Here is a 25815-nt window from a genome sequence, read left to right as displayed (position 1 = left end):
GGGACAGTGGATTGGAGATTTAACAAATTGCCACTGTCCTCATCCTCCTCTACCACTGCTGTCCCCCTATTCTTCACTGATGCCCTGTCTGTCTAAACCTAACATTTTTGCCAAAGGTGTTGGGTCGCAATGGAGAGGGACCTTTATGGGTCCTCAATGGGTGTTTCAACTTGGCAAGGAGGCAAGAAGGCCACTTCAGTGGTGATAGTACTGAAAAGGAGTAGGGGAATAAGATGGAGGAGGAGCAAAAAGAAGAAATGGCAGCTTAATCTTCTTCTCTACTTTTCCCCGCTACCCTCTAGCCACTTTTATACGTCTCCTGACACCTAGGCCCAAAGGAGGACCCTTATGGATCTCTCTTAGACTTTAAAGGTCATCTTGTATTCTAATTCTATAGCTAATATTACGGAGCGGGATACAGGATTAAAGCAACCTTCTCACTAAGTGTCATTGTTGACCATGCCCCGGACTGCGGTGGCAACCAGACATGCCCAGCAGGTCTGTTATACAAGTCTGTTCCCCAGTCAACATCACAGTGAGGCTGAGAAAAGGGATCTTTTTGTCTAGACTCTACGGTCGCTGGGGGCAGGAAATGTGTCTGTTATATTGTTATACAGAACTCTCCCAAGCGCTTAGTACAGTGCTCTGCACACAGTAAGCACTCAAAAAATAAGACTGATTTGCTTCACAGTCCTGCAGTGGCTCCTGGCCCCCTCTTGAGCTTAGGTAATCTGTGCATCTGGGCACATCTTCCCTGTGAAGGAGACTGGGAAGATAATAATAACAACAGTGATATTGGATAAGCACTTATATGCCAAGCACTCTGTTAAATTCTGGGGTATAGTCCTTGTCTCACACCTAAGTCTCAGTCTGAATAGAAGAGAGAGAAGGTATTTAATCTCCATTTTATGGATGAGGGAACTGAGCCACAGGAAAGTTAAATGACTTGACCAGGGTCACAAAGCAAGCAAGTGGCAGAGCCGGGGATTAGAACTCAGCTCACCTAACTCCCAGGCCCAAATCACCAAGATGGCCTGAATCATCTAGTTGGGCACTCAGAAATGATATGCAATTGAGATGAAAACATTAGGCAAATCAATTGGGTCCCCTCACTATTTCATATTTTGAACCAATAAATGAGCCCTTTGGACTGCCTGTTTAGAGAATACCACTTGAAACCTAAAAAGTTAATCAATCATCATTCATGTTTAATTGAGGCTGCAGGACCCAAACAGATCCACACTCCTAATTGACACTGAGACCTAATTAGTCCAGATAAGCAAGCTTCTTAATGCCAGACTTCATGTAGCTCAAATAACCTTTCTTATCTCTCCTAAACAAAACAGTCACAAGACTACCAGAGCTTTAAAATGAACAGGAGACCAAAGTAATTTTCATAATATTGTCAGTTTCTCAATAATTACCATGACTGAATCCCCATTTTACCATTGAGGAACCTGAGGATTAGAGAAGTTAACTTACTTGTCCCTGGTGACACAGTAGGTCAGTGGCAGAGTCTGGACTAAAAAAAAATCCAAGTGTCCTGCCTCCCAGTCCCACATAAAACATCTTCCTTCTGCTCTTTCCAATGTCTAACAGCCCCGGCTGCCTGGAAGTTTTCCTTTATTGTTTTTAATAAGTACTGTTCACCTACAATGTGTTAGTATCTAACCCCATGCTGTAATTTAAATTCATCTGTTCTTGTTTTGCTCTCAGCAGAAATGAGCCACCCACACCTTCAATAATTCACATTTGTACTGAAAATGGAGAAACAAAAAATTCTGTTACCACTCTTGTTTTGAGGGAGATTACAACAGTAAAAAGATCATCCTGTTATCCCTTAAGTCCCATTCGATGTCATTCCCTGAACTCTCACCAAGCAGGCATCTTTGACCACCAGGTGTTTTTGGCCTTTTCTCTATCAGCCTTACCTCATCAGATCCGTATCACATATTTTTAAATCCTTTCCTCTCATTTAGCAGCCTTTTCTCCTACTGCATCCATACCTTATTCATGGACAAAGTCACCACTCTGCCTTTACCATGATTTGTGTTTTCCATTAATGCAAACAACCTAGGGTGTGGTCAGTGTCAACGTTCTTGAGGTTGAAAGGATAACTCAGATGGACTAGTAAATACTGCCTTAAAATATGGCACCATTCATGGATCAAGTGGTAAAGTCCTTGGAAAGGATTCTCTCCACCAGCCATGGCCAGCAAAACAAGCACATAAGGATCTTTTAGTCTTTTCCTCTTTGGAAGGAATTCAGCAAACCATGTATGCGCATCAGACCTGAAAAATGCCAGTTCTGTGTTGTAGAAATTTATGTAACAACATGATTTGCCAAAAGTAAATTGGGATAGATATTTTTGACTGATGCTTCTCGGACCAGTAGTTAGCATGATCTTCACGACACGACGGTATAGCAAGTAATAATGTCATCAAACTCCAGGCATGTAATGCCCCTGAAACAGAGGAACTTGTGAAGCAAATGAGTAATTCTGTTAGTGTTTGGAGTTATGTGTCCAATGAAATAAAGCTCTAGGCAAGCAGAGAATATTTTCCAGGATCTTGGTAGATGCAAACGAATGTTTCAGGATAATTTCATATGCCTGAAACAACCTCCTACTCCCCATCTGGTTATCTCTACCCCCTTTCTATTTTTCTACGCTTTCCTTGAGATTCACCCCTTCCATAAAACTTTATTAAAACTACCAGGACATCCCCCAGAAATAACTGACAACCTAAATACTGTATTCCTTTTTCCTGGTGTAATTTATCTCTTCCTGGAACTTATTCCTATTCTTCCCCACATTTGGCTCTGATGTTTTGGACAGGGTCTGGCCTATCAGTTGCATTTTACTTTATTCTAGCCTTTGCTTACAGAAGGTTATAAAATGTGTGGTCTGATAAGCACAGACTGGAAAGGAACTACATTCCCTTGGAACTTACCTCAAGCCAGGACCACATCCGAGTATAGGGCCGGACACTTTTACAGTGCCGGCTCTTCAGGCAGGAGACTACCTACTCCTTTGAAGTGGTGCTTCCTAACTGCAAGCCCCTTTCAGAATAGTTCCTAGCTGGCACACTGAGGCCACGTTTACTTTGGAGTACAATAATATACAGGCAGGAGGATCCCCACAAAATGGCCCTGCAACTGGGTGGAAGGAGGGGAGAGTAGTCCTCCTCCTTCTAACCATCAATCAGCCCGCTAGGGAGGTCTTGAACCCCTTTGGTAAGTAGGGTGGGCTTTTACCAATCTCTTTGGAATGAAAACATTTTGCCGCAATTGGAATTTTGCATTTCAAGCCAGGGTTCTGGTGGGAGAGGAAATAAAAATGTCTAATGACTTTATTGTCCACAGTGGGATGCACTGAGCAATTGACAACTAACTATAAGATCTAAGGAGGTTTGACTGCTTTAGTTCAGTAGAGTTGGTATTCAGAACCATCAGCCCATCAGTGGTTTTTTTTGAGCACTTACTATGTGCTGAGCACTGTACAAAGCACTTGAGTTTTTATTCAGTTTGACATTTTAAGAATTTTTGTCCTGATTTCTAACAAATATGCATTCCTTTGGGTTGCCTATAAACTCTTGCTTCCTTTCTTTCCTATAAGTGGTAACATTTCGGTGACGGGTGCCCTTTTTTTGTCAAGTCTGAATAGTTTATGGTGGATTTTATGATCCCTGGATGAAAGGTATTATACCACCATCACCTACTGACTTCTTTGTGAGAATCCAACTTTGAAGAAAAGTTTTGTCACGCTGTCCAATACTATATAGAACAAAATAACTCTTGTTCAGTTGTGAAAAAAACCTTGCAGCTGTGGCCTGCTAGGCAAATTTTGGTTGATAATCCTGACATCAACTAGCCTATGGTTTGGGGAAGCTGCCATCCTGTTGTCTTTCAGTCAGTCTACAAAGAGTCATACTGTGTCACAGGTCTCTCAGAAGGCTGAAGTGAACTGCTTCTTGCACTCAGATTGCAAAATTGAGATGAGACAGGTGAGATTGACTTAGAGTGAGTAGGATGGCGTGAAGAGGAGTGAAGTATGTGAGTTGGATTGTAGTAGGGAATCAGTGAGGCAAGGTAAGAGGGGGTGAGCTGATTGTCTCTCTCTGTTGCCGAATTGTACATTCCAAACATTTAGTACAGTGCTCTGTACACAGGAAGCGCTCAATAAATACGACTGAATGAAAGGGGTGCTTTAAACCACCTAATGTGTTCAGGGCCCTGTATCATTATAACTCAGCTTTGGTCTTCTGTTACCCCTCTGTGCCATAACCAATCAATGGTATTCATTAAGTACTTACTGTATGCAGACCACTGTACTAAGTGCTTGGGAGAGTAAAACACATAATGTTCTCAAGAGGCTTAGCATATCGTTGTGCTGCATACTTTTATTCCCTGGCAAGACTTCAACTGTCCTGGGAGATGGGGAAGAACTTGCTCCTTTTCCCTGTTAGATTCTATATTCCTTGAGGGCAGGGGCTGTGTCTATTTCTTCTATTATACTCCCCAGGTCCTCTACATACAGTAGGCCCTAGGTAAATACAATTGATTGATTACTTTTCCCTTGATCACTAATCTGACCAGTAGCTTATTACCTGCTGCACAACCAAATTCTCCCCCGTCCAGGCCCCATCCTGTCACCTCCATCCTGATGGTGGTTTTTAAGGCAGAGATAGAGATGAGGGGGTAGGAGCATGGAACGGTGTGCCGTGAGGTGAGGCAGACCAGCACCATTTTGGGGAGGAAACAGGAAAGATAGTAGAAAGAGGCAAGATCCTGCTAGATCAGATCCAGGAACTGGTGTAGAACAGTGCAGGCTTAACTCTGGGGAAGGAGTGGGTGCAAACTCTGCACCCTTTCCTACTTGCTCCCCTGCCTCCTCCTCATACTTATAAATAAGCTCTTCCAAAACTCAGTGTGAGTACAAAAATGGCAGACCTTGAGTCGCAGCAGCAGCCGCTGGATAACTAATAGTTACCAGAGCTCCAGAAACAGAAGAGAAAAGGAGAAAAGAAAATAAGGGAAACAAAGAGGTTCCAGGAATCGGAGAACATGCATATCAACTCTCTGGGGAAGCAGCATGGCGCAGTGGAAAGAGCCTGGGCTTCGGAGTAAGAGGTCATGGGTTCGACTCCCAGCTCTGCCACTTGTCAGCTGTGTGACTGTGGGCAAGTCACTTAACTTCTCTGGGCCTCAGTTCCCTCATCTGTAAAATGGGGATTAACTGTGAGCCTCACGTGGGACAACCCGATTACCCTATATCTACCCCAGTGCTTAGAACAGTGCTCTGCGCATAGTAAGCGCTTAACAAATACCAACATTATTATATTGTACTCTCCCAAACGCTCAGTACAGTGCTCTGCACACAGTGAGCACTTAAATAGCACTGAGTGTTTGAAGAACAGAAGATGAAAAAAACCTGGGTGCCCTAGTGGAAAGAACACGGGTCTGGGAATCAGAAGACCTAGGTTCTAAGCCCAACTCCGCTATTTGCCTGCCATATGATGGTAACTTCTCTGAGTCTCAGTTGCAATACCTACATGTTCCTCCTACTTAGAATGTGACCCCTCTGAAGGACAGACATTGTGACTGACCTGATCATCTTGTATTATCTTATCTACCTCAGTGCTTAGTACAGTGCTTGCCACATAGTAAGCGTTTAATTATCACTACTACTATTATTATTACTGTTAATTGTGGACTTTCATTCAGTCATTCGATTGTATTTATTGACTACTTACTTTGTACAGAACACTGTACGAGCGTTTGGAATGTACAATACAGCAATAGAAACAATCTCTGCCCATAACGAGTTTACTGTCTAGAGAGAAGGAGATGGCAGATTGGAAAGAAACCATGGAATTAGGTTACGAGAGGAGGGCAAATGGGAGTGGGGGATGAGCCACGAAAGAAAGGAGGGAAAGTGGGCACTGATGAGTGGGGAAATAAGTGAGTGGGGAGCTTAGGCTCTCAGGACCTTGGCATCAGCTGTGACCTCTATTCATTCAATAGTATTTATTGAGTGCTTACTAGTTGCAGAGCACTGTACTAAGCTCTTGGAATGTATAATTCGGCAACAGATAGAGACAATCCCTGCCCAATGACGGGTTTACAGTCTAATCTGGGGAGCTAGATGGACAAAAACAAGACAACATAATCACGATAAATAGAATCAAGGGGATGTACACCTCATTAACAAAATAAATAGGGTAATAAAAATATATACAAATGAGCACAGTGCTGAGGGGAGGGGAAGAGAGGGGGAAGGAGCAGAGGGAAAGAGGCTCAACTGAGGGGAGGTGACGGAGGGAAGGGAGAGGGAGCAGAGGGTGGAGGGGGAGCAGAGATGGAGCAGAGGGAGCAGAGGGAAAAGGGGAAGCTCAGTCTGGGAAGGCCTCTTGGAGGAGGTGAGCTTGGCTGACTCCCAAATTTACCTCTGTCACATCGACCTCTCACCCACCTTACAATCTTATGTGTCCTCTTGCCTCCAGGATAGCTCCACTTGGCTGTCTCATTGGAAAGGAGTAGAAGTTGGACACTATTAGCCCCACCATGTACCCCAGAGAAAATCGGGGTCCCTGTGGCTGTCGCCAACTCACCCCACCTTACATAACAGCTCTTGTTATCCACTCCTCATCTAGACCATAAGCCCCTTATAGGTGGGGTACGTATCTACTAACTCTGTTGTACTGTACCCTCCCAAGGGCTTAGAACAGTACTCTGCACACAATAAGCACTCAATAAATACCATTGATTGAGAATATTGTATCAACCTCCTCACTGGTTCCCCAGCCTCTTCCCTCTTCAGTCTTTCCACTGCTGCCTAGATTATCCTTCTGAAATACGGTTCAGCACTCTTTCCACTGTATAAAAATCTCCGATGGCTAACCATTTACCCGTGAAGCACTGTGGCTTAGTGGAAAGAGCCTGGGCTTGGGAATCAGAGGATGTGGGCTCTAATCCGGCTCTGCCACTTGTCTGCTGTGTGACCTTAGGCAAGACTGTGAGCCCATTTTTGGGCAGGGATTGTCTCTGTTGCTGAATTGAACATTCCAAGTGGTTAGTACAGTGCTCTGCACAGAGTAAGCGCTCAATAAATACTATTGGATGAATGAATGAAGTCACTTAACCCCTCTGTGCCTCAGTTCCCTCATCAGGAAAACGGGGATTAAGACTGTGAGCCCCACAGGGACAACCTGATTACCTTGTATCTACCTCAGCGCTTAGAACAGTGCTTGGCACATAGTAAGCGCTTAACAAATACCAACATTATTATTATTATACATACACACAACCAAAGAACAACTCTCCTACCTTCTTCTGTCGCTCTCAACTTCAGCATCTGGAGCCCTTTCGTGTCCTGCTATTTCTGGAGGAGGAGACAAAAAAAAATCTGTCAACATGTATGACCTGTGAACTTCAGCGGGACCCGTTGCCAGAGTGTCTAGGGGAGGGGAGCAGGGAGAAGGGAACAGAGTCTGATGGCCACTGAGGCAAGCCCGAGTGGGAGCTCAAGGCCTCTCCTGCCTCCCCTCGGCATTTCCGTCACGACAGAAGAGGGTTTCTGCGGCCAGGATGAAAATCTAAGGTGACTAACCAGGATGACTGAGGGGAGGCAAAAAAAAGGAAACAGAAAATCACCCAAATAATAATAATAATAATTCATTCAATAGCATTTATTGAGCACTTACTCTGTGCAGAGCACTGTACTAAGTGCTTGGGATATACAATTCGGCAACATATAGAGACCATCCCTGCCTGGTGACAGGTTCACAGACTAAACATAACGTTGGTATTTGTTAAGTGCATACTATGTGCCGAGCACTCTTCTAAGCACTGGGGTAGATAAAAGGAGCGTGGCTCAGTGGAAAGAGCCCGGGCTTGGGAGTCAAAGGTCATGGGTTCTAATCCCAGCTCCACCGATTGCCAGTTGTGTGACTTTGGACAAGTCACTTAACTTCTCTGTGCCTCAGTTCCCTCATCTGTAAAATGGGGATTAAAACTGTGAGCCCCAAGTGGGACCACCTGATGACCCCCAGTGCTTAGAACAGTGCTTTGCACATAGTAAGCACTTAACAAATACTACCATTATTATTATTATACAAGGTGATCACATTGTCCCACATGAGGCTCACGGTCTTCATCCCCATTTTGCAGAGGAGGGAACGGAGGCATCGGGAAGTGAAGCGATTTGCCCAAAGTCCCACAGTGGGATTAGAACCCACGACCTCGGAGTCCCAAGGCCGGGCTCTTAACAAATACCAAAATTTATTCATTTCTTTTCGAAGGCAGGGAGGATGGAGGGAGTCCTCCCCCACGTGCCCCTCCATTAAGAGAAGCAGCGTGGCTCAGTGGAAAGAGCACGGGCTGGGGAGTCAGAGATCGTTGGTTCAAATCCCGGCTCTGCCGATTGTCAGCTGTGTGACTTTGGGCAAGTCACTTCACTTCTCTGGGCCTCAGTGACCTCAACTGCAAAATGGGGGATTAAGACAGGGAGCCCCACGTGGGATGGCCTGATCACCTTGTATCCTCCCCAACGCTTAGAACAAATCCCGGCTCTGCCGATTGTCAGCTGTGTGACTTTGGGCAAGTCACTTCACTTCTCTGGGCCTCAGTGACCTCAACTGCAAAATGGGGGATTAAGACAGGGAGCCCCACGTGGGATGGCCTGATCACCTTGTATCCTCCCCAACGCTTAGAACAAATCCCGGCTCTGCCGATTGTCAGCTGTGTGACTTTGGGCAAGTCACTTCACTTCTCTGGGCCTCAGTGACCTCAACTGCAAAATGGGGGATTAAGACAGGGAGCCCCACGTGGGATGGCCTGATCACCTTGTATCCTCCCCAACGCTTAGAACAAATCCCGGCTCTGCCGATTGCCAGCTGTGTGACTTTGGGCAAGTCACTTCACTTCTCTGGGCCTCAGTGACCTCAACTGCAAAATGGGGGATTAAGACAGGGAGCCCCACGTGGGATGGCCTGATCACCTTGTATCCTCCCCAACGCTTAGAACAAATCCCGGCTCTGCCGATTGCCAGCTGTGTGACTTTGGGCAAGTCACTTCACTTCTCTGGGCCTCAGTGACCTCAACTGCAAAATGGGGAATTAAGACAGGGAGCCCCACGTGGGATGGCCTGATCACCTTGTATCCTCCCCAACGCTTAGAACAGTGCTTTGCACGTAGTAAGCGCTTAACAAATGCCAACATTATTATTATCTGCGGCCTCCAGCCGAGTAAGGACTGACTGACAGGCGGGGCGGGGGGGGGGGGGAGGCCGGAGCGGCTCCGCGCATGCTCACTGGCGACGGCCTCGCGCGCCCCCCTCAGCCCCGTCCACCTGTTTCGAACCTCGGCGCGTGCTAGGGTGGGGACGGGGGCGGGAAAGGGGCGGTCACGTGCCGCCGGGTGCCGTTGGAAGATTCCACTTTTAGTCCCCCCCCCCCCGCGTGGCTTTTGGTCGCTGATTCCCGCAAATCTCGGGCTCCGTCGCCTCCCCCCCCCATCCAGGTGGTGCGGTCCATGGCGAGCACATCATGGCGATCGAGGGTAAGTAGAGGCCGCCGCCGATAAGGACCGGCAGCGGGGAGGGGAGCGTCGGTCTGGCCGGGAGGGCCTGCATTCATTCATTCAGTAGTATTTATGGAGCGCTTACTATGTGCAGAGCACTGGACTAAGCGCTGCATCCCCCGCCCCGGCGGAGGGGGAGCCCTTCGTCCCCGCCGCATCCCCTCAGCGACCCCGGCCTTCCTTACGGTCCTTGGGCGGGCTGGGAGCGGCCGAAGGGGTGGGAAACGGCCCCCGCCTCCTCCCTCTTGTCGTTGCGGGGTGGCCGGGGTCTGGCTTGCCGCAGGGGAGAGCCCGGGGCCAGCAGGCGGCCCAGCCCGGCGAGCGGGCTACCTCAGGACCTCGGGGAGAAGCCCCTCCCCCGTTCCCCCACAGGGGGGTCTTCCTCTCCACCTCCACTTCCGGGACAACACCCCCTCCCCCCCCCACAGGACTCTAATCATCATCATCATCATGGTATTCGTGAAGGGCTTACTATGTGCCTACTCCCTCTGCTCTTCCCCCTTCCCCTGTGTGCACATCTGTACATTATTTATTACTCTCTTTTATTAATGATGTGTACATAGAATAATAATAACGGTATTCGTGAAGGGCTATGTGCCTACTCTCTCTGCTCTTCCCCCTTCCCCTGTGTGCACATCTGTACATTATTTATTACTCTCTTTTATTAATGATGTGTACATAGAATAATAATAACGGTATTCGTGAAGGGCTATGTGCCTACTCTCTCTGCTCTTCTCCCTTCCCCTGTGTGCACATCTGTACATTATTTATTACTCTCTTTTATTAATGATGTGTACATAGAATAATAATAACGTTATTCGTGAAGGGCTATGTGCCTACTCCCTCTGCTCTTCCCCCTTCCCCTGTGTGCACATCTGTACATTATTTATTACTCTCTTTTATTAATGATGTGTACATAGAATAATAATAACGGTATTCGTGAAGGGCTATGTGCCTACTCCCTCTGCTCTTCCCCCTTCCCCTCCCCACAGCGCTTGTGCACATTTGTTTATGTTATTTATTACTCTCTCTTATTAATGATGTGTACATAGAATAATAATAATGGTATTTGTGAAGCGCTTACTCTGTGCCCACTCCCTCCCTCTGCTCTTCCCCCTTCCCCTCCCCACAGCGCTTGTGCATATCTGTACATTATTTATTACTCTTTTATTAATGATGTGTACATAGAATATAATGGTATTCGTGAAGAGCTTACTATGTGCCTACTCCCTCTGCTCTTCCCCCTTCCCCTCCCCACAGCGCTTGTGCACATTTGTATATGTTATTTATTACTCTATTTTATTAATGATGTGTAGATATAATAATGGTATTTGTGAAGTGTTTACTATGTGCCTACTCCCTCCCTCTGCTCTTCTACCTTCCGCTCCCCACAGCGCTTGTGCACATTTGTATGTATTACTCTATTTTATTAATGATGAGTACATAGAATAATAATAATGGTATTTGTGAAGCGCTTACTCTGTGCCTACTCCCTCCCTCTGCTCTTCCCCCTTCCCCTCCCCACAGCACTTGTGCATATCTATACATTATTTGTTACTCTATTTTATTAATGATGTGTACATGGAAGAGTAATAATGGTATTTGTGAAGTGCTTACTATGTGCCTACTCCCTCCCCCTCTTCTTCCCCTTTCCCCTCCCCTTAGCGCTTGTGCATATTTGCATATATTATTTATTACTCTATTTTATTTAAAATGTGTATGTAGAATAATAATGGTATTTGTGAAGCACTTACTGTGTGCCTGCTCCCTCCTTCTGCTCTTTCCCCTTCCCTTCCCCACAGCGCTCCGTGCATATTTGAATAATTTATTACTCTATTTTATGAATGATATGTATATAGAATAATAATGATATTTGTTAGTCACCTACTACACATAGTAAGCGCTTAAATGCCAACATTATTATTATTATTACTATGTGCCAAACACTGTTCTAAGCCCTGGGGAAGATACAAGGTAGTCAGGTTGTCCCAGGTGGGGCTCACAATCTGAATCCCCATTTTACAGATGAGGTAACTGAGGCAAAGAGAAGCGAAGTGACTTGCCTAAAGTCACACAGCTGAGACGTGGCGGAGCTGGGATTAGAACCCAGGACCTCTGACTCGCTGCTTCTCATCTATAATTCTGTTTTTCTTGATGATATTGACGCCCGACTACTTGTTTTGTTTTGTTGTCTGTCTCCCCCTTTTAGACTGTAAGCCCGTGGTTGGGCAGGGATTGTCTGTATCAATTGCTGAACTGTACATTCCAAGCGCTTAGTACAGAGCTCTGCACATAGTAAGCACTCAATAAATACGATTGAATGAATGAAAGTGCCTAGCACTGTTCTAAGCGCTGGAGTAGATACGAGATAATCAGGTTGTCCCACATGGGGCTAATAGTCTTAATCCCCATTTTACAGGTGAGGTAACTGAGGCCCAGAGAAGTGAAGTGACTTGCCCAGAGTCACACAGCTGACAAGTGGCAGAGTGGGGATTAGAACTCACGACCTCTGACTCCTAAGTTCGGGCACTTGCCACTAAGCAATGTCTCACCCCCACTTCTCCCCCCTCACCGTGGCACAATTGCCACTTGGGGGAGGGTGATTTAGGGGATTTTATCCTCTTCACCTTGGGAAAGAGGTAAAAACCTGATTCCTTTTTTTTTTTAATACCCACCCCCAAAGGCTGTATGTACCAATTAATTTTTGTCCAAGCCAGTGACGCTGTACTTTCAGCACCCTTTGTGAATGAAATGGTGAACTGAATAAAAATAGAATACCTAGTTATCTCTCTGTTTTGTTTTGGCAACAAAGAAACCCAGTTGGAAAATACTCTCCTTTTATATTCTGTTTAAACTTTTTTCATTTCAGCAGAAGTTGACATTCACCCTAGAGGTAGGCTAGTTGAAGAATAAGGTGGCCTCCAACACCCACCTCATTCTTATGTAAACTGGTAACAGAGCATTTAGGGTAAACTTTGTAATTGTATATTGTCTTTTAGTTCATGTAATTACAACGCAGTAACATGCCCAGTTAATTGAAGAATATAATCAAATAAATCATTTTAGCCAAACTCTTCAATCTCTTCAGATCTTTCTCTAACAAGAAGTAAATATTTCATTTTTTTCCCCCCTTTTCCTCTATCCACCCACTCCTGCAAGTGAGTAACGAAATGGTCAGAAGATGAACAGCAGATAATAGGACAAGGGGGTCAGAGACTTTGGAAATCGACAAATGGCCTTCAGCCCCTGTATTACTGTACTTATTTCTAAAATCTCCAGTTTCTCTTTTTTATCTGCCCTTTTTCTTCTTCTTGGTTATTAAGTTTGATGCCTTTTCACTGTCAGACCAAGCTCCATATCTGACTCCAGGGACTTAATATGATCATATGCCGCTTATATCCCACCCTTCCTCCCTCACTGCTTGTTTGTCTTCAAGTTTGAGAATCCAGGTTTCCAAACTCAGTATGGAGTTTGGAGGTTTAAAGTCTTGGTGATAATTGAGACGTTTTCACTGATGTTTTCACAGACATATCCATTTTGGAAGAATGACTTCATTGTATGAGAAGATTAAGGAATGTAATTATGTGAAATTAGGAATATGAGCGTTTATATTTAAAACTCAAATGACGAGCCAAAACTAAATCTTAATTTTTATGATAAATATTTGTTGCAGTGTGGTTTCATAATCCAAATAAGCTTTTTTCATTTTCATTTAAATAGGGATCTTGTGAAAGCAATTTGAGACGGTGGGGTGAGAAGTCCTGATGAAATGTAATATCTATAAGGCTAACATAGTGTTTTCAGCTTGACAGTGAAAGAAGCCAGCATTGTAAAAGCTGGAGTTTCAAGGAGCATAGAGCAGTTTATTTAGAAAGGAAATTGTATGTTTAATCAATGGAAAGTTCTATTATGGAAAATATTTGCATTAGTTTGAGCTACTTAGAGTAGGGTGGCACCAGAAAAGAGTAGCAAAGTCTGATATTCCAAAAATGAACTCTCTTGTATCTAGAATGAATTGTTAAACCAACTATGTTTAATCCTTGGGAAAATTACAGTAAAATATTCTTGAAAAGGAATTGTTTGGCTGAAGCTCCTGGCAGTTACAAGGATGATGAATAATAAAAATTGGGTTTTCGAAACAAATTTTGGCAGATGGGCAGTCTGGCACAGAGAACTCGGTTGGTGCTTGGGAATAGCCAAAGATAGTTGAAATAAGTTCTGAGATTGATTTACCCGTCTGATGTGAGATTGCTTCTATAGTTCATTGGACAACCTGAAAAAGCAGTAGAATTGCAGTGTTTAGGATTCTTATATTCACAGTGGTATTGTTTAATCTCAGTGATATAGAGTATTGCTCATGGAAAGCAATTTGTTCAGTGTGGTAAGGGTGGCTGGTTATTAAGAAGTCTTTTTTCAGCTTCAGCCATATATGGACAGTAACATCATGTTTCATTGGGAGGCACAACAGTATATTTTTAGAATGGCATATTTGATTCATTTTTTTCTTGGATTCATTTTCCACTTTGTAGTCTCCATTGTTGATAAGGGATGCTACATTTCAATTTTCCCTCTTTTAAAAATTAGACATGAATAAAGTTTGCATTTAGGGTCTTTTATCTGACTTGATCTCTATCTAAATTGATTAGTCTTTTTATAATTGGTATTAAACCCCCTAAAATATAGGTTTGCCTCCTTAACTCACTGTAGCTGTGCTCTGATTCCATTGCTTGCTACTCCCCCACTTCCTTTTCCCTGTTTTTTCCTCTTCTTACCTTCATCTTTGGGAACTCTGCCCCTTCCTCTTTTCATTCTCTGATCCTCCCTCCCCTCACCATTCTCCTTGCTGTCATCCTTGGCTCCTTGCTACCTTTCACATTCAATCTACTGCTAAATGCTGCTGGTTCTTCCTAATAATAACTGTAATATTTGTTAAGTGCTTACTTTGTACCTAGCACTGTGCTGAGTGCTGGGGCGGTACAAGATAATCAGGACAGACACAGCCCCTGTTCCATATGGGGTTCATAGTTTAAGTTGGAGGGAGAACAGGTATTTCCTCCCCATCTTGAAGAAGAAGAAACCAAGGCACAGAAAAGTTGTGATTTGCCCAAAGTCACATTCATTCATTTATTCAATTGTATTTATTGAGCGCTTACTGTGTGCAGGGCACTATACTAAGCGCTTGGACAGTACAGTATAGCAATAAAGAGAGACATTCCCTACTCACAAGAACCCTGGTCCCCTGACTCCCACTACTATGCCCTTTACATCAGGCCACACTGCTTCTCTTTCACTCTCACACTGTTTCCCTACACAACATTTTGTGGAGCCACCTGTTCCCCCCTCTTTCCCGCTCCCCCACTCCCCCGCAAACAGCTACCAGCCTTGTCCAAGCTTCTGTCACATCATGGCTAGATTGTTCCATTAGCCATCTCTCTGGTCTTCCTTCATCCACCTCTCCCCCTTCCAATCTGTATATTACACATTGCTCAGTGGAAATTTCACTCAGGACACAGTCCTTTATTGGCTTATTTTCCTTCATGATTGACTTCTAGACTCTCTATCAACTCTCCCTGTTTTTCCTATCTGCTCTCTTCACCTGCCTGCTACACCCCAGCCTGCTCTCTTTGTTTCTCCTAAGATAATCGAGAAGCAGCATTGTCTAGTGGATAGAGCTTGGGCCTAGGAGTTTGGACCTGGGTTCCAATCCTGGCTCTGCTACCTGTTTCCTGTGTGACCTTGGACACCACACAGAGAGGTGTAGAACCGTAATGTTATCCAATCTTGTGAAAAGTTGTAAATGGTTTAGGCATAGAGGTCCAGTTTGTAGAATATTTCTATATTGTCCTCTGTTGTTAGTGTCAAATTGAAAGACTCTAGACTGGAAGGTCATCTTCTAGATGGTAAGCTTATTGTGGGCAGGGAATATGTCTTATCAACTGTACTGTATTGAACTCTCTCAAGTGCTTAGTACAGTGCTCCACACACACTTAAGTGCTCAATAAATGTCATTTATTGAAATAGAGGATCACAGATGATGAGACCCTGAAATGCAGTTAGTCCACCAGCAGCCAATCGCAATACTCACTATATCACTATTTTGCTGGATGAACCCCTATGAGGTGAATGGATCACAGTAGCCTACCCAAAAATACATTATATAGTGATCTGAAGTGAAGGGATTATAAACAGGGAGGTTATAAGAAACATCTATTCATTCAATTGTATTTATTATTTAGTTCAGAGCACTGTACCAAACCCTTGGGAGAGTACAACATAGACATATTCCCTGCCCACAAGGAGTTTATAATCTAGAGGGAGAGTCAGCCATTAACATAAATTATGGATAAGAACGTAAGTGCTGTGGGGCTGAGGGTAGGGTGAATAAAGCATACAAATAAAAGTTCAAGAAAGATGCAGAAGGGAAAGGGACGATGGGAAATGAGTTTAGCTGGGTAGCCCTATTGGAGGAAATGTGATTTTAAATAAGCCTTTGAAGATGGGGAGAGTGATAGTCCATCAGATATAAAGAGGGTAGGAATTCCAGGCCAGAGGCAGGATGTAGGTGAGGGAGGGGTTAGCGATGAGATAGACAGTATCAAGGTACAATAGAGGAGTGAAATGAATATACTGGGTAATGTAGTAAGAAATCAGCAAGGTAAGATAGGTGGGATCAAGGTGAGTGAGTAATTTAAAGCCATTAGTTAGCAGTTTCTGTTGGATGCTTGTGCTGTTTCTCACATGCACTCCCTAATTTGTGATCTCTCACTTGCACATTTTATGTCTAGTTCAAAAACCCCCCAAAAACTCCTGCTTGAGAAACAGGTAGAAGTGTATACATTTTACTCTAGGTTATATGGTAAGTAGTCGATAGATATTTTTAGTCTTTTTGACTCTTAAATCTGTACTGTGCCCCACAAACTGTGTTCCTTGTTCAATGCTATGAGAATTCCCCAAACAATAATGCATATATTTATGGGGAACTAGCTTGGATATTTCAGGAAATGTCATTCAGGAGTCTTGTACATCTCATTCTGATTGATGTCATAGGAAATTAAATTTCATTTCATGTTTAGCATTATAATTTTAAAATGAGCATTGTAATTCCTTTTTTAAAGTTTAACTTAAGGTTGCTTTGTTATAGTCTATTGTAACTTTTTTTTCCCTTTTGGAACCTGGTGTGTAAATGGTTCCTATATATCTATTTTTTTCTATTGCCTTTTTAATCCCTAAACAACTCTTTTAGGTGGTTTGTTTAACTTTACAGTTGGGAGAACATATATTAAAGGTAGCGAGGCCATTCCCAAGTCATATTTTATTCCAGTTGCCTAAATACAAGACTTTTTCCAACTCAGGGACTAATACTTTTTCATTTTGGGTGTTTTCAAAATTTGAAGATCAGAAACCAAATTTGTTTTTGCCTTTATTTAATAAGTAGGAGCTGTTTGCAAACCAGCTCTGGAGATTGGAAGGAGACCTCCATGGGGAAGGTTGTGTTTTGTTTTTCAACATCATTAGCTTCTCAGATCACCCGACCTTGTGACTTCCATGCCCAATATTATTTTACTTTGGGGGTGTTTGTAAGTAACATATATGCCATCAGCCATCATAATCATAATATCTTTGAAGCTCAACCCAATTATATTTACATCTCTTATATACAGATGTTTCAGTCTGTAATGTAAAGTCCACAAAGAAAAGTAATGGGGTAATTTTAGCAGTGAGCCTCTGGGATGAATAGTCTTTAATGGTAGAAACAATTTTTGGACAGTTTTTTCACGTCATCAAAGTGACTTGATTTTCCAGGGTGTGCCGTGCTTTTTTGAGTTTTTAAATTTTCATTACAAACATGCACTGTTTGTGAGAATTGATGTAAATGTAATGATTCACATCCAGCTTCTATTTTAAACACAAAATGGCTAAAACGAATAAGACATTATTCATAATTCGTCTCTTATTACACAATGTTCTGAAATTGCATTCAGGGTACATTAAATAAAAAAACATAAGCAAAGGACCAATTAGTTGTAGTTGAGCAACCAATAAATAAACACTATAGTTCTTTCATTGGAAAGATTAGAAATTGAAATAAAAAACCCATTTTTGCATTAATATCTGCAGACTTTTTCTACTCTCCAATTCTGGGAGGAAGTAGGAGACTGGGTTCTCTCCAAGTGGGAAATGAAAAACAAAAGGCAGGATGGTCTCTCCAGGCCCTTCACACCTCTTTGTTCAGCAACAGCTTTAGGACCACTGACAGCTTTTTGTGTAGGCAAAGCACCTGGGAAGTTTGGAAATGCAGTAGAGGTAGCTCTTTCTATATACTGAATATTTTAAACTTTATAATATCGAAACTTGAATATTTTCTAATTAATGCTTTTTGAACAGGTGGAGAACGAACCTGTGGAGTACATGAACTTATCTGTATTAGAAAAGGTAAGCAATGCATATTTTAAAATATTTTTTAAAAGGTAATTTTGGATTTCTGAAATTTCTGGACTGTAAAATGTATTAATTACAAAAGCCTTATTTGTGTTATATGCTCAACTAACCAGAACATTTTTTTGGCTGTGTGAGGTTACTAACAATGGTTATAACATAATGGGAACGTGGTGGATTAAATTGAATGAAACAGTCTTAATCCGAGTCCTAGCAGTTTTGTTATATGATATGTCTCATTTGGCCACTTCAGCAACAGTCTTAACATACATGAATACAGGTTTCCCTTGCCAAACCATAGGGATTTAAGTTCTTGAAAATTTCCTTTTATGGATTAGAGGAAGTCTGAGACAGAAAAGGGACTACCTGACTTGTCACACTAGTGAAATTCAAGAAGATTTGTGGAAAACAAACAAAAAAGTAAACTGTGCTCTGAGGATCTTATTGTTTCTTGGTATTGTATCAATCATTTATTGGCACTACAGAGGGAATTTAGGAAGTACAATTAAGTTCCCTGTGTAATTATTAATGCTCTACTAAGATGCATTAGTAGATACTACTGCTTAGGTCTATGCCTAAGATCCCAATCTTGGCTGGCTTGAAATTCATTCATTTATTGTGTTTTTATTAAGTTCCTGCTTGTACTGACCACCAAAACCACAAAAGTGGCATGGGCAGGGGAGATCTCCTGGGAGGAGACTATCAAGGTTCTGACCTGGTTTGGGTATATCCAGGATCTGTGCAGGGGTGGTGTTGGGAGAGGGGCAGAAGTAACGAGGGACTGGGCCTTTTCTGATCACTAGCTGGGGACAACAGGGAGGCATGCCTCATAAATCTGACTTCCCCCAAAAGCTGAATTCGTTAGACTGTAGAGGATCTGTTTGGTGAAGCTAAAGGAATTTGGTGTTTCAGCCAGGGGAATGAAGTTGGCACTGGGCAGTTATGTGGTTAGTTTAATATTAGTATGGGCAGCCAAATCTACCAACCCCACGGGGTGCCCACAGTGCTGAAGCTCCAGAGCTGTGACACCCCTTTCGGTCCCCCCAGGTCCCATGCCAGGTGGATCCCCCAGGTTGCTGGGCAGATGAGATGGGGTGAGGCAGGTGGATGAATTTTCTTGACTGAGTTTCGGGGTGGGGGCAAGAAGAACCCACTTGGGCCTGGTGATGACTGAATAATAAGCGAGAGCAGTGGCCATGTCGTCTTTCTCATTCTTACCCTGCTGACAGCGGACAAGGCTGGCCCTGTCATTTTAGCTTACAGCCCTGCTGCCTCTCTGGGTTTATGGGGTGGCAAGGAGGTGTCCGAAACTACTCTGTCCGAAAATCACCTCGGTCACCCATTGGCGTCCCTATGGTTTTGGGTTTGTGGCTTAGACTGTTCTCTTTTAAGATTATATGCTGTCATTTCTGCTGTGATATGTATCGTCCTCTGATTTAGAGAGAACTCTATGGAAGAGTATGTCAGTCATTCGTATTTATTGAGCACTTACAGTGTGCAGAGCACTGTACTAAGTGCTTAGGAGAGGACAATATGAGTATGTCAACATAGTTACTATAACATGGCTATGAATTGACTGCTAGAAATGCTGCTTCAAGTGCTTTATTAGTCTTATAAAAAGACCCAATTGCAACTCGAAAATTAATTGTTTTCTAGAAAGTGATTTTAAGCAGTGCGAATTGAAGGTCTGTGAGATGCCAGTGACCACTGATAAGTGTACGAGAAATGTCAGAGAAGCAAGTGCAGTACAATAATTAATTTACTTACGGTTCTACTGATTCCATTTTTGTAACTCTCTTGAAATTCATCTGGTGTGATAGAAGCCATGTGTACTCTTTAAATTGTTTTTGAAGTATCTGGCTCCAAACCCTTATTTCCCGTTAAAACAGCTGTTGTCACAACACGAATTTTGTTTAATGTGAGAGTTTGCAGGAACTCAACTCCAGGTTGTAGGAGGCATGCCTGAAGTATGATATAGCACAGTTGAATTTTTCTATTTCTTGATACGAAAGGAGAACATATTTGTTCAGTATTTTGAATACAGTGATCCCTAGATCGTAACTCCTCCAGTGGCTTTAAAGCACTCCATCACCTTCACTCCTCTAGTGCTAACTTTCTCACTGTGCCTCGATCTCTCCTGTCTCACCGCTGACCCCTAGCCCACGTCCTGCCTCTGTCCTGGAACACCCTCCCTCCTCTAATCCAACAGACAACCACTCTCCCGTGCCTCAAAACCTTACTGAGGCACATCTCCTCCAAAAGGCCTTCCCAGGTTTAGCCCCACTTTTCCTCATCTCCCACTCCCTTCTGCATCACCCTGACTTGCTCCTTTTGCTCTTCCCGTCACCCCCAGTCCCAAAGCACTGTGCATACTTGTAATTTTATTTATCCCTTTTATCTTTCCCCCTCCCCCCCAAGACCCAAAGCACTTATGTACACATCTGTAATTTTATTCATTTGTATTAATGTCTGTCTCACCCACTTTAGAGGTTGCTACCCTCCCAACCTCAGAAGGCCTCTTGCCCGCCACTGGATGTCATGGTATTTGTTAAGCGCTTACTATGTGCCAAGCACTGTTCTAAGCGCTGGGGTAGATACAAAGTAATCAGCTTGTCCCATGTGGGGCTCACAGTCTTCCTCCCCATTTTACAGGTGAGGTCACTGAGGCCCAGAGAAGTGAAGTGACTTGCCCAAAGTCACACAGCTGACAAGTGGCGGGGCCGGGATTAGAACCCACGACCTCTGACTCCCAAGCCCGTTCTCTTTCCACTAAGCCCTGCTGCTTCTCCAGCGTGACCTCTGGATGTGGAATTTACTGGGGCAGTCACCTTGGGGCAGCCACCTGTAATTCTTTTTGTGGCTTAATATTATTTTCTTATTTTCCATCACTTTCGTTCACTGATGGAAAAAAACAACTCTGAATGTTTTCTCATTAAATTCCACCTTTCTCAAGGAATTATTTATTGATGGCACTGGGGTAACTGTACTTCTATAGGACACACTGTTGTAGTAGCTGCTAGCTATGACAAGTGTGCGTAGAATGTTCCAGCCTCCCTCTAGTGATGTGGATAATGAATTGGTGGGCTGAGCTGGGGTAGCTTCTGATAATCAGATTAGAAGCAGTGTTTTTTGCCATTATACCCCGTAGAGGAACAAGGTATTGTAATTATTTTCCTCATCCTGTCAGTTAAATACTTCACTCACCGTATCTTTAAACTGACCTTCAGGTATTTTGATTAATGCATAAATCAGATGTTTTTGTCTGTCAAGCCCACAACATTTAAATAGCCTTTGCTGAAATAGTAATCCCAATTGATTTGTCCTTTTCCTATTACAACAAAACAGAAGACAAGAATGCTCTTTTGATCATACACTAAGTAGGGAAAAATAGCAACATTACAGAGGTGGGCTGAATTAGAGTGTTAGATGTAGTACTCATAATTACATCTAATTAATGTAAGCTAATTAATATGACTAATGTAATATTTGCTCAAGGTCCCTTTAGACCATAAGGTTCTTGTGCGGAGAGAACATGTATATTGGCACCTTGTTATATTGTACTCTCCCAATCGCTTAGCACGGTGCTCTGCACACAGAGGTCAGTAAGCAGTATCCATGAATAAAGAAGACACAAGGAAAAAATCAGTAGAAGGGAATGAGCAGAAGTTTAGGTGCCAATACAGATCAATCAGTGGTATTTATTGAGTGCTTACTGTGTGCAGAGCACTGTACGAAATGCTTGGGAGAGTACAGTGTAACAGTTGGTAGACATGTTCCCTGCCTACAATGAGCTTTCAGTCTCTTAACATGCCGTTTCCTCCTCTTTCTGTATCTTCACTTACTGCTCCTTCTCTCCTCCTTGTCCCTGTCCCCCACAAGCCCTAACCCTCCCCGTTTCCCCTTTTTGCGGTCTCCTTTTCCCCAGAACTGTGTCCTTTCCTCCTTCCCCTGACCATAACAAATCTGTGTCTCCCTCAGAGCCTTAGTCCTTCTTTTTGCCCCAGTACCCATGAACATTTTTGTGACTTCTGTGAGTCCTGACCCATCTCTGACCTTCATAACCTAAACATTTTCCCATTACCCTTATAAATTCCAACTCTCCTTTGTACCCTCCAATCTCTGGGAACCCCGTGAGGTATGTGGTGTGTTTTTTTTGCTGCTGTTGCACTTTCCCAAGTACTTAATACGATGCTTTGCACCCTAGTGCTCAGTCTGTAGGCAGGGAGTGTGTCTGTTTATTGTTGTAATGTACTATCCCAAGTGCTTAGTACAGTGTTCTGCACACAGTAAGTGCTCAGTAAATGGGATTGAATAAAATTCTTTTGTTGATTGTTTCAGTCAATAATATCATGAAGAACGGGTGAGGGCTCAGCAGAGTCTACTACTACGGGTGTTAGCTTGTTATGGGCAGGGAACATGATTGCTAATTCTGTTGTATTGTAGTATGGAGCTCTGCACTGTAATGTCACTGTAAATATTTTGAAAAAACAAAATAATTTAAATCAAGATCCCTCTTTTCTCCTGCAGATTTGATTCTTTTAAACTTTTCTCGCAACTTAAATTTGAACTGGCATTTTTTCCTATTCAAATGGCCTTTCACAAAGTTGCTTGATTGGTGAAGGAGGTAGATAGAATTGGATCTATAATCTGAATAATTTATAGTATCATTGCCAAGAAGTTAGAAAACAAAATGGTTTCATACTGGATTGGGCAAGACAGCGGGGAAATACTGGGCATTAACTCCCGACAAGCACAGCTTTATATTGCAAGTAGTAAGTTTATTATGCTTCAAATGTTCTGTTTTGACTTTATTGGTTTTAGTCTTTTTTTCCATGTATTTTTAAAATGTCTATGTGTTACTTGTATTTTAAGGTCATTCTTTTATGTCTTAGGACTTTCATTGTGCTTTAAGAAGGAAAATCTATTTAAGAAGAAAGCACATTATTTTTGAATTGAGAGTAGGCATTAATGCAGTATGAATCAAGCCAGAATGTTTCTTTAAATTTATCCTTAAAAAAGTTTTAGATTCAAAGGACACATAGTATACGTACATTTTTTTAGTGAAATATGTAGGTAATACCGTGTAAGAAAAATATATATATTTATGCATATATTTATTTTAATTTGGGAAAAGGATTAAAGTTGCCTATGCTTCAACTTCTACAACATGTTTCGTCTCCTGAGGAAGTTTGGAATGAGTGAACAGAAAATAAAACTTGAATGAAATTAAAATTCATAATTATATTCCCTCTTCATTTGATCATTTGTTTTTGTTAGGCTTTGGTTTTCAATCATTCTTTCCACACTAGAAATACCAAACTTTTTTTTTCACAGTTTTAAAGTAAAGGTTATAGTGCTTCTATTCTTTGTTTATGATTCATGAAGTTTGTATTTTTATCTCCAATATAAATCGCTTTAAGTGAAAAGATGTGATGCATGGTAAACAAATGTTACTGTTTTAACTTTTGACACGATTTGCAATACAAAAATATTTGTTAAAATTGTTGGATGCTCTCAGATTAAGTAATAAACTAAGGACCTTCAACAACACCAAGTGGCATGAGTAATTTCCTCACAGTTCCTAGTATTTCCTGAACCTTGAAATGACAGCCATAAAATTGAATGTTTCTCTTAAGTAATAAAGTTCATATTTGTAAAAAAATATGCTTTAAGATTATTACAGCTCTACAACTGATAGGTCAAAGACAGTTCCCAAAACACCATATTGGAACATGTCACATAAATAATCAATTAGCCTAGATGAAGCTAAAGTTTCAGTCTAACCATTGTTCTCTTTTTACTTTGGTATGATGACATCTCTAGAGAAAGGTTCAGCTCATATAGTACTTTACATTATTCTTATTTGTGTGCTACCTTAATGGCAGCCTTGCTGTATTTATGAACAAAATGGCTTTTAGATGGTAGATTCAAGTTTTCAGGTATACTAAAATATAACAACTCTCACTTACCAAACAAGATAACAAAGAATTATGAACAGGTTATTCCATAATGTTATAAGCTCCCTAGCTGTTATATGTCTTTTAAACAGGAAGATTCATTTAAAACATTTATGAGTTTTTAGACTAGGTTTGGAAAAAAGCATGAATATTCCCCCACTTATCAAACTGTTGTCATCGCTGTCACAACCTAAATGATCATGTCATGTGATATGGGTTATTTATATGTTTGGGGGTTTATTGATAGCATGTATTTATGGGCTGTTCTCTGGGTAGTGTGGTAAGGCAGATCTTGAATTATATTTTTTCACAAAAGTTTTTTCTTCCTGGGTAAATCATTGCTAATATCAGTGAGATTGAGAGTGTGAGACTAACTCTGGGCAGAAACAGGATAAAGCCAATTATTCAGTGGTATGCGAATGCTTACTGTATGCAGGACACTGTACAAAACGCTTGGGAGAGTACAAAACAGTAAACATCATCCCTGCCTACAAGGAGTTTATGGTCTAGAGCGGGAGACAGAAATTAAAATAAATTACAGATAGGGGAAATGGAAGAGTGTAAGAAAATGTACATAAGTGATGTGAGGCTGAGAGATTTTCTCTAAAAAACATTCTTTACCTGGCAGTCATATCCAGTGTTATACTCAGGTTGGTCAGTGAGTTCTTTTATCTTTAGAACCTATAAAAAAGGTTTACATTTCCAAAGTTAGCATACCAATTTTATATTTTGCATTATTTTATTAACAATATTTACCCCAAATGTTTTTGACAGTCATCAAAATAAACTTTTAACTAACATACAATTTCATACCAAATTTTATTTCAAAAGTCATATTCATCTGAAATTTTTAGATTATGATTATTATTTAGCAAACACATGCAGAATTCAAAGGTATAATTCTGTAAAGGTAATAACTTAAAAACAAATGTAATATTTGAAAATTGCTTATATTTAGTAATTGTTGTATTGTACTCTTCCAAGAGCTTAGTACAATGCTCTGCACACAATAAGTGCTCAGTAAATATGATTGATTGGATTGATTGAAATGCTTACTGTATAAGCTTTGAGGTACAGACAAGACAATCAGATCAAACCCAGTCCCAGGCATATAAGGCTCAAATTATAAGCAGGAGAAAGGACAGGTATTTAATCCCCATTTTACAAATGAGGACACTATGGCACAAAGAGGTCAAATGAATTGCCCATAGTCACTAGGCAGGTAAGTGGAGGAGCTAGATCTCTTAACGCCAAGTCCCAAGCTTTTCCTACTAGGCCATGTTGCCTCTCTTTATATGGGTTATTCCTGTTTGTTATTATATGATTCTATAGCTTTTGCTTTATTTAATCAATATTTGCAATGGTGATTTTTTTTTTTTACAGTATCTCCAGAAGCAGTTGGATTCCTGTCAGCAGTTGGAGTGTTTATTATTCTGATGCTCCTCCTTTTTTTATATATTAATAAGAAGCTGTGTTTTGAAAATGTTGGAGAATTTCCTGATCTTGATTCAGAGTACAATGTAAAGAACTCACAAGACAAACTTTGTAAGTATCTGTGATATGTTTTACACTATTTGCAGTGTAATGTAAAATCTGCCCAATTTGCTTTAAAAACTGAGAAATTGAAGGCCTGGTCTCAGCAATAGCCAAGGTGAGTAACTTTTTCACTGAGAGAAAACCAATCACCTAATTGCAATATCATTTAATGAACTTTCCCTTTTGAATAGGAATCATCACAGTCTCATCACCAGTGCTTGTTGAGAGCTTGCTCAAAGCAAAACACTATCAGTTGCATTTATTGAGGGCTTACCTAGTGCAAAGGAGTGTACTAAGACATGCTTCC

At 41.9% G+C, this 25815-nt stretch overlaps 1 protein-coding gene and 1 long non-coding RNA gene across 5 annotated transcripts in view; one reads left to right on the top strand and one right to left on the bottom strand.

The window, feature by feature from the left end:
• Positions 1–9935, bottom strand: part of LOC103171273 — a 56209-nt gene extending 46274 nt beyond the window's left edge. Inside the window, exons 1-2 of the long non-coding RNA XR_005661135.1 lie at positions 9765–9935; positions 7327–7381 (exon numbers count right to left, since the gene is read on the bottom strand). This is a non-coding gene — a long non-coding RNA (uncharacterized LOC103171273). The remainder of the gene's footprint in view (positions 1–7326; positions 7382–9764) is intronic.
• Positions 9473–25815, top strand: part of SYT14 (synaptotagmin 14) — a 95197-nt gene continuing 78854 nt past the window's right edge. For 2 of the 4 annotated variants that reach the window (XM_029047508.2, XM_029047507.2), the window contains exons 1-3: positions 9473–9558; positions 17965–18012; positions 25356–25517. In XM_029047508.2, the coding sequence (XP_028903341.1) occupies positions 9546–9558; positions 17965–18012; positions 25356–25517 (223 nt within the window). In that variant the 5' untranslated portion in view covers positions 9473–9545. Of the gene's footprint in view, positions 9559–17964; positions 18013–25355; positions 25518–25815 lie in introns of those variants that run through there. The other 2 variants (XM_029047506.1, XM_029047505.1) reach the window with 1 other exon arrangement.

This window comes from Ornithorhynchus anatinus, chromosome 19 (assembly GCF_004115215.2).
Source record: "Ornithorhynchus anatinus isolate Pmale09 chromosome 19, mOrnAna1.pri.v4, whole genome shotgun sequence".
NCBI classification, from domain to species: domain Eukaryota; kingdom Metazoa; phylum Chordata; class Mammalia; order Monotremata; family Ornithorhynchidae; genus Ornithorhynchus; species Ornithorhynchus anatinus.
Note: the sequence above shows the minus strand (reverse complement) of the source record. Positions and strands in the feature narration are given on the sequence as shown.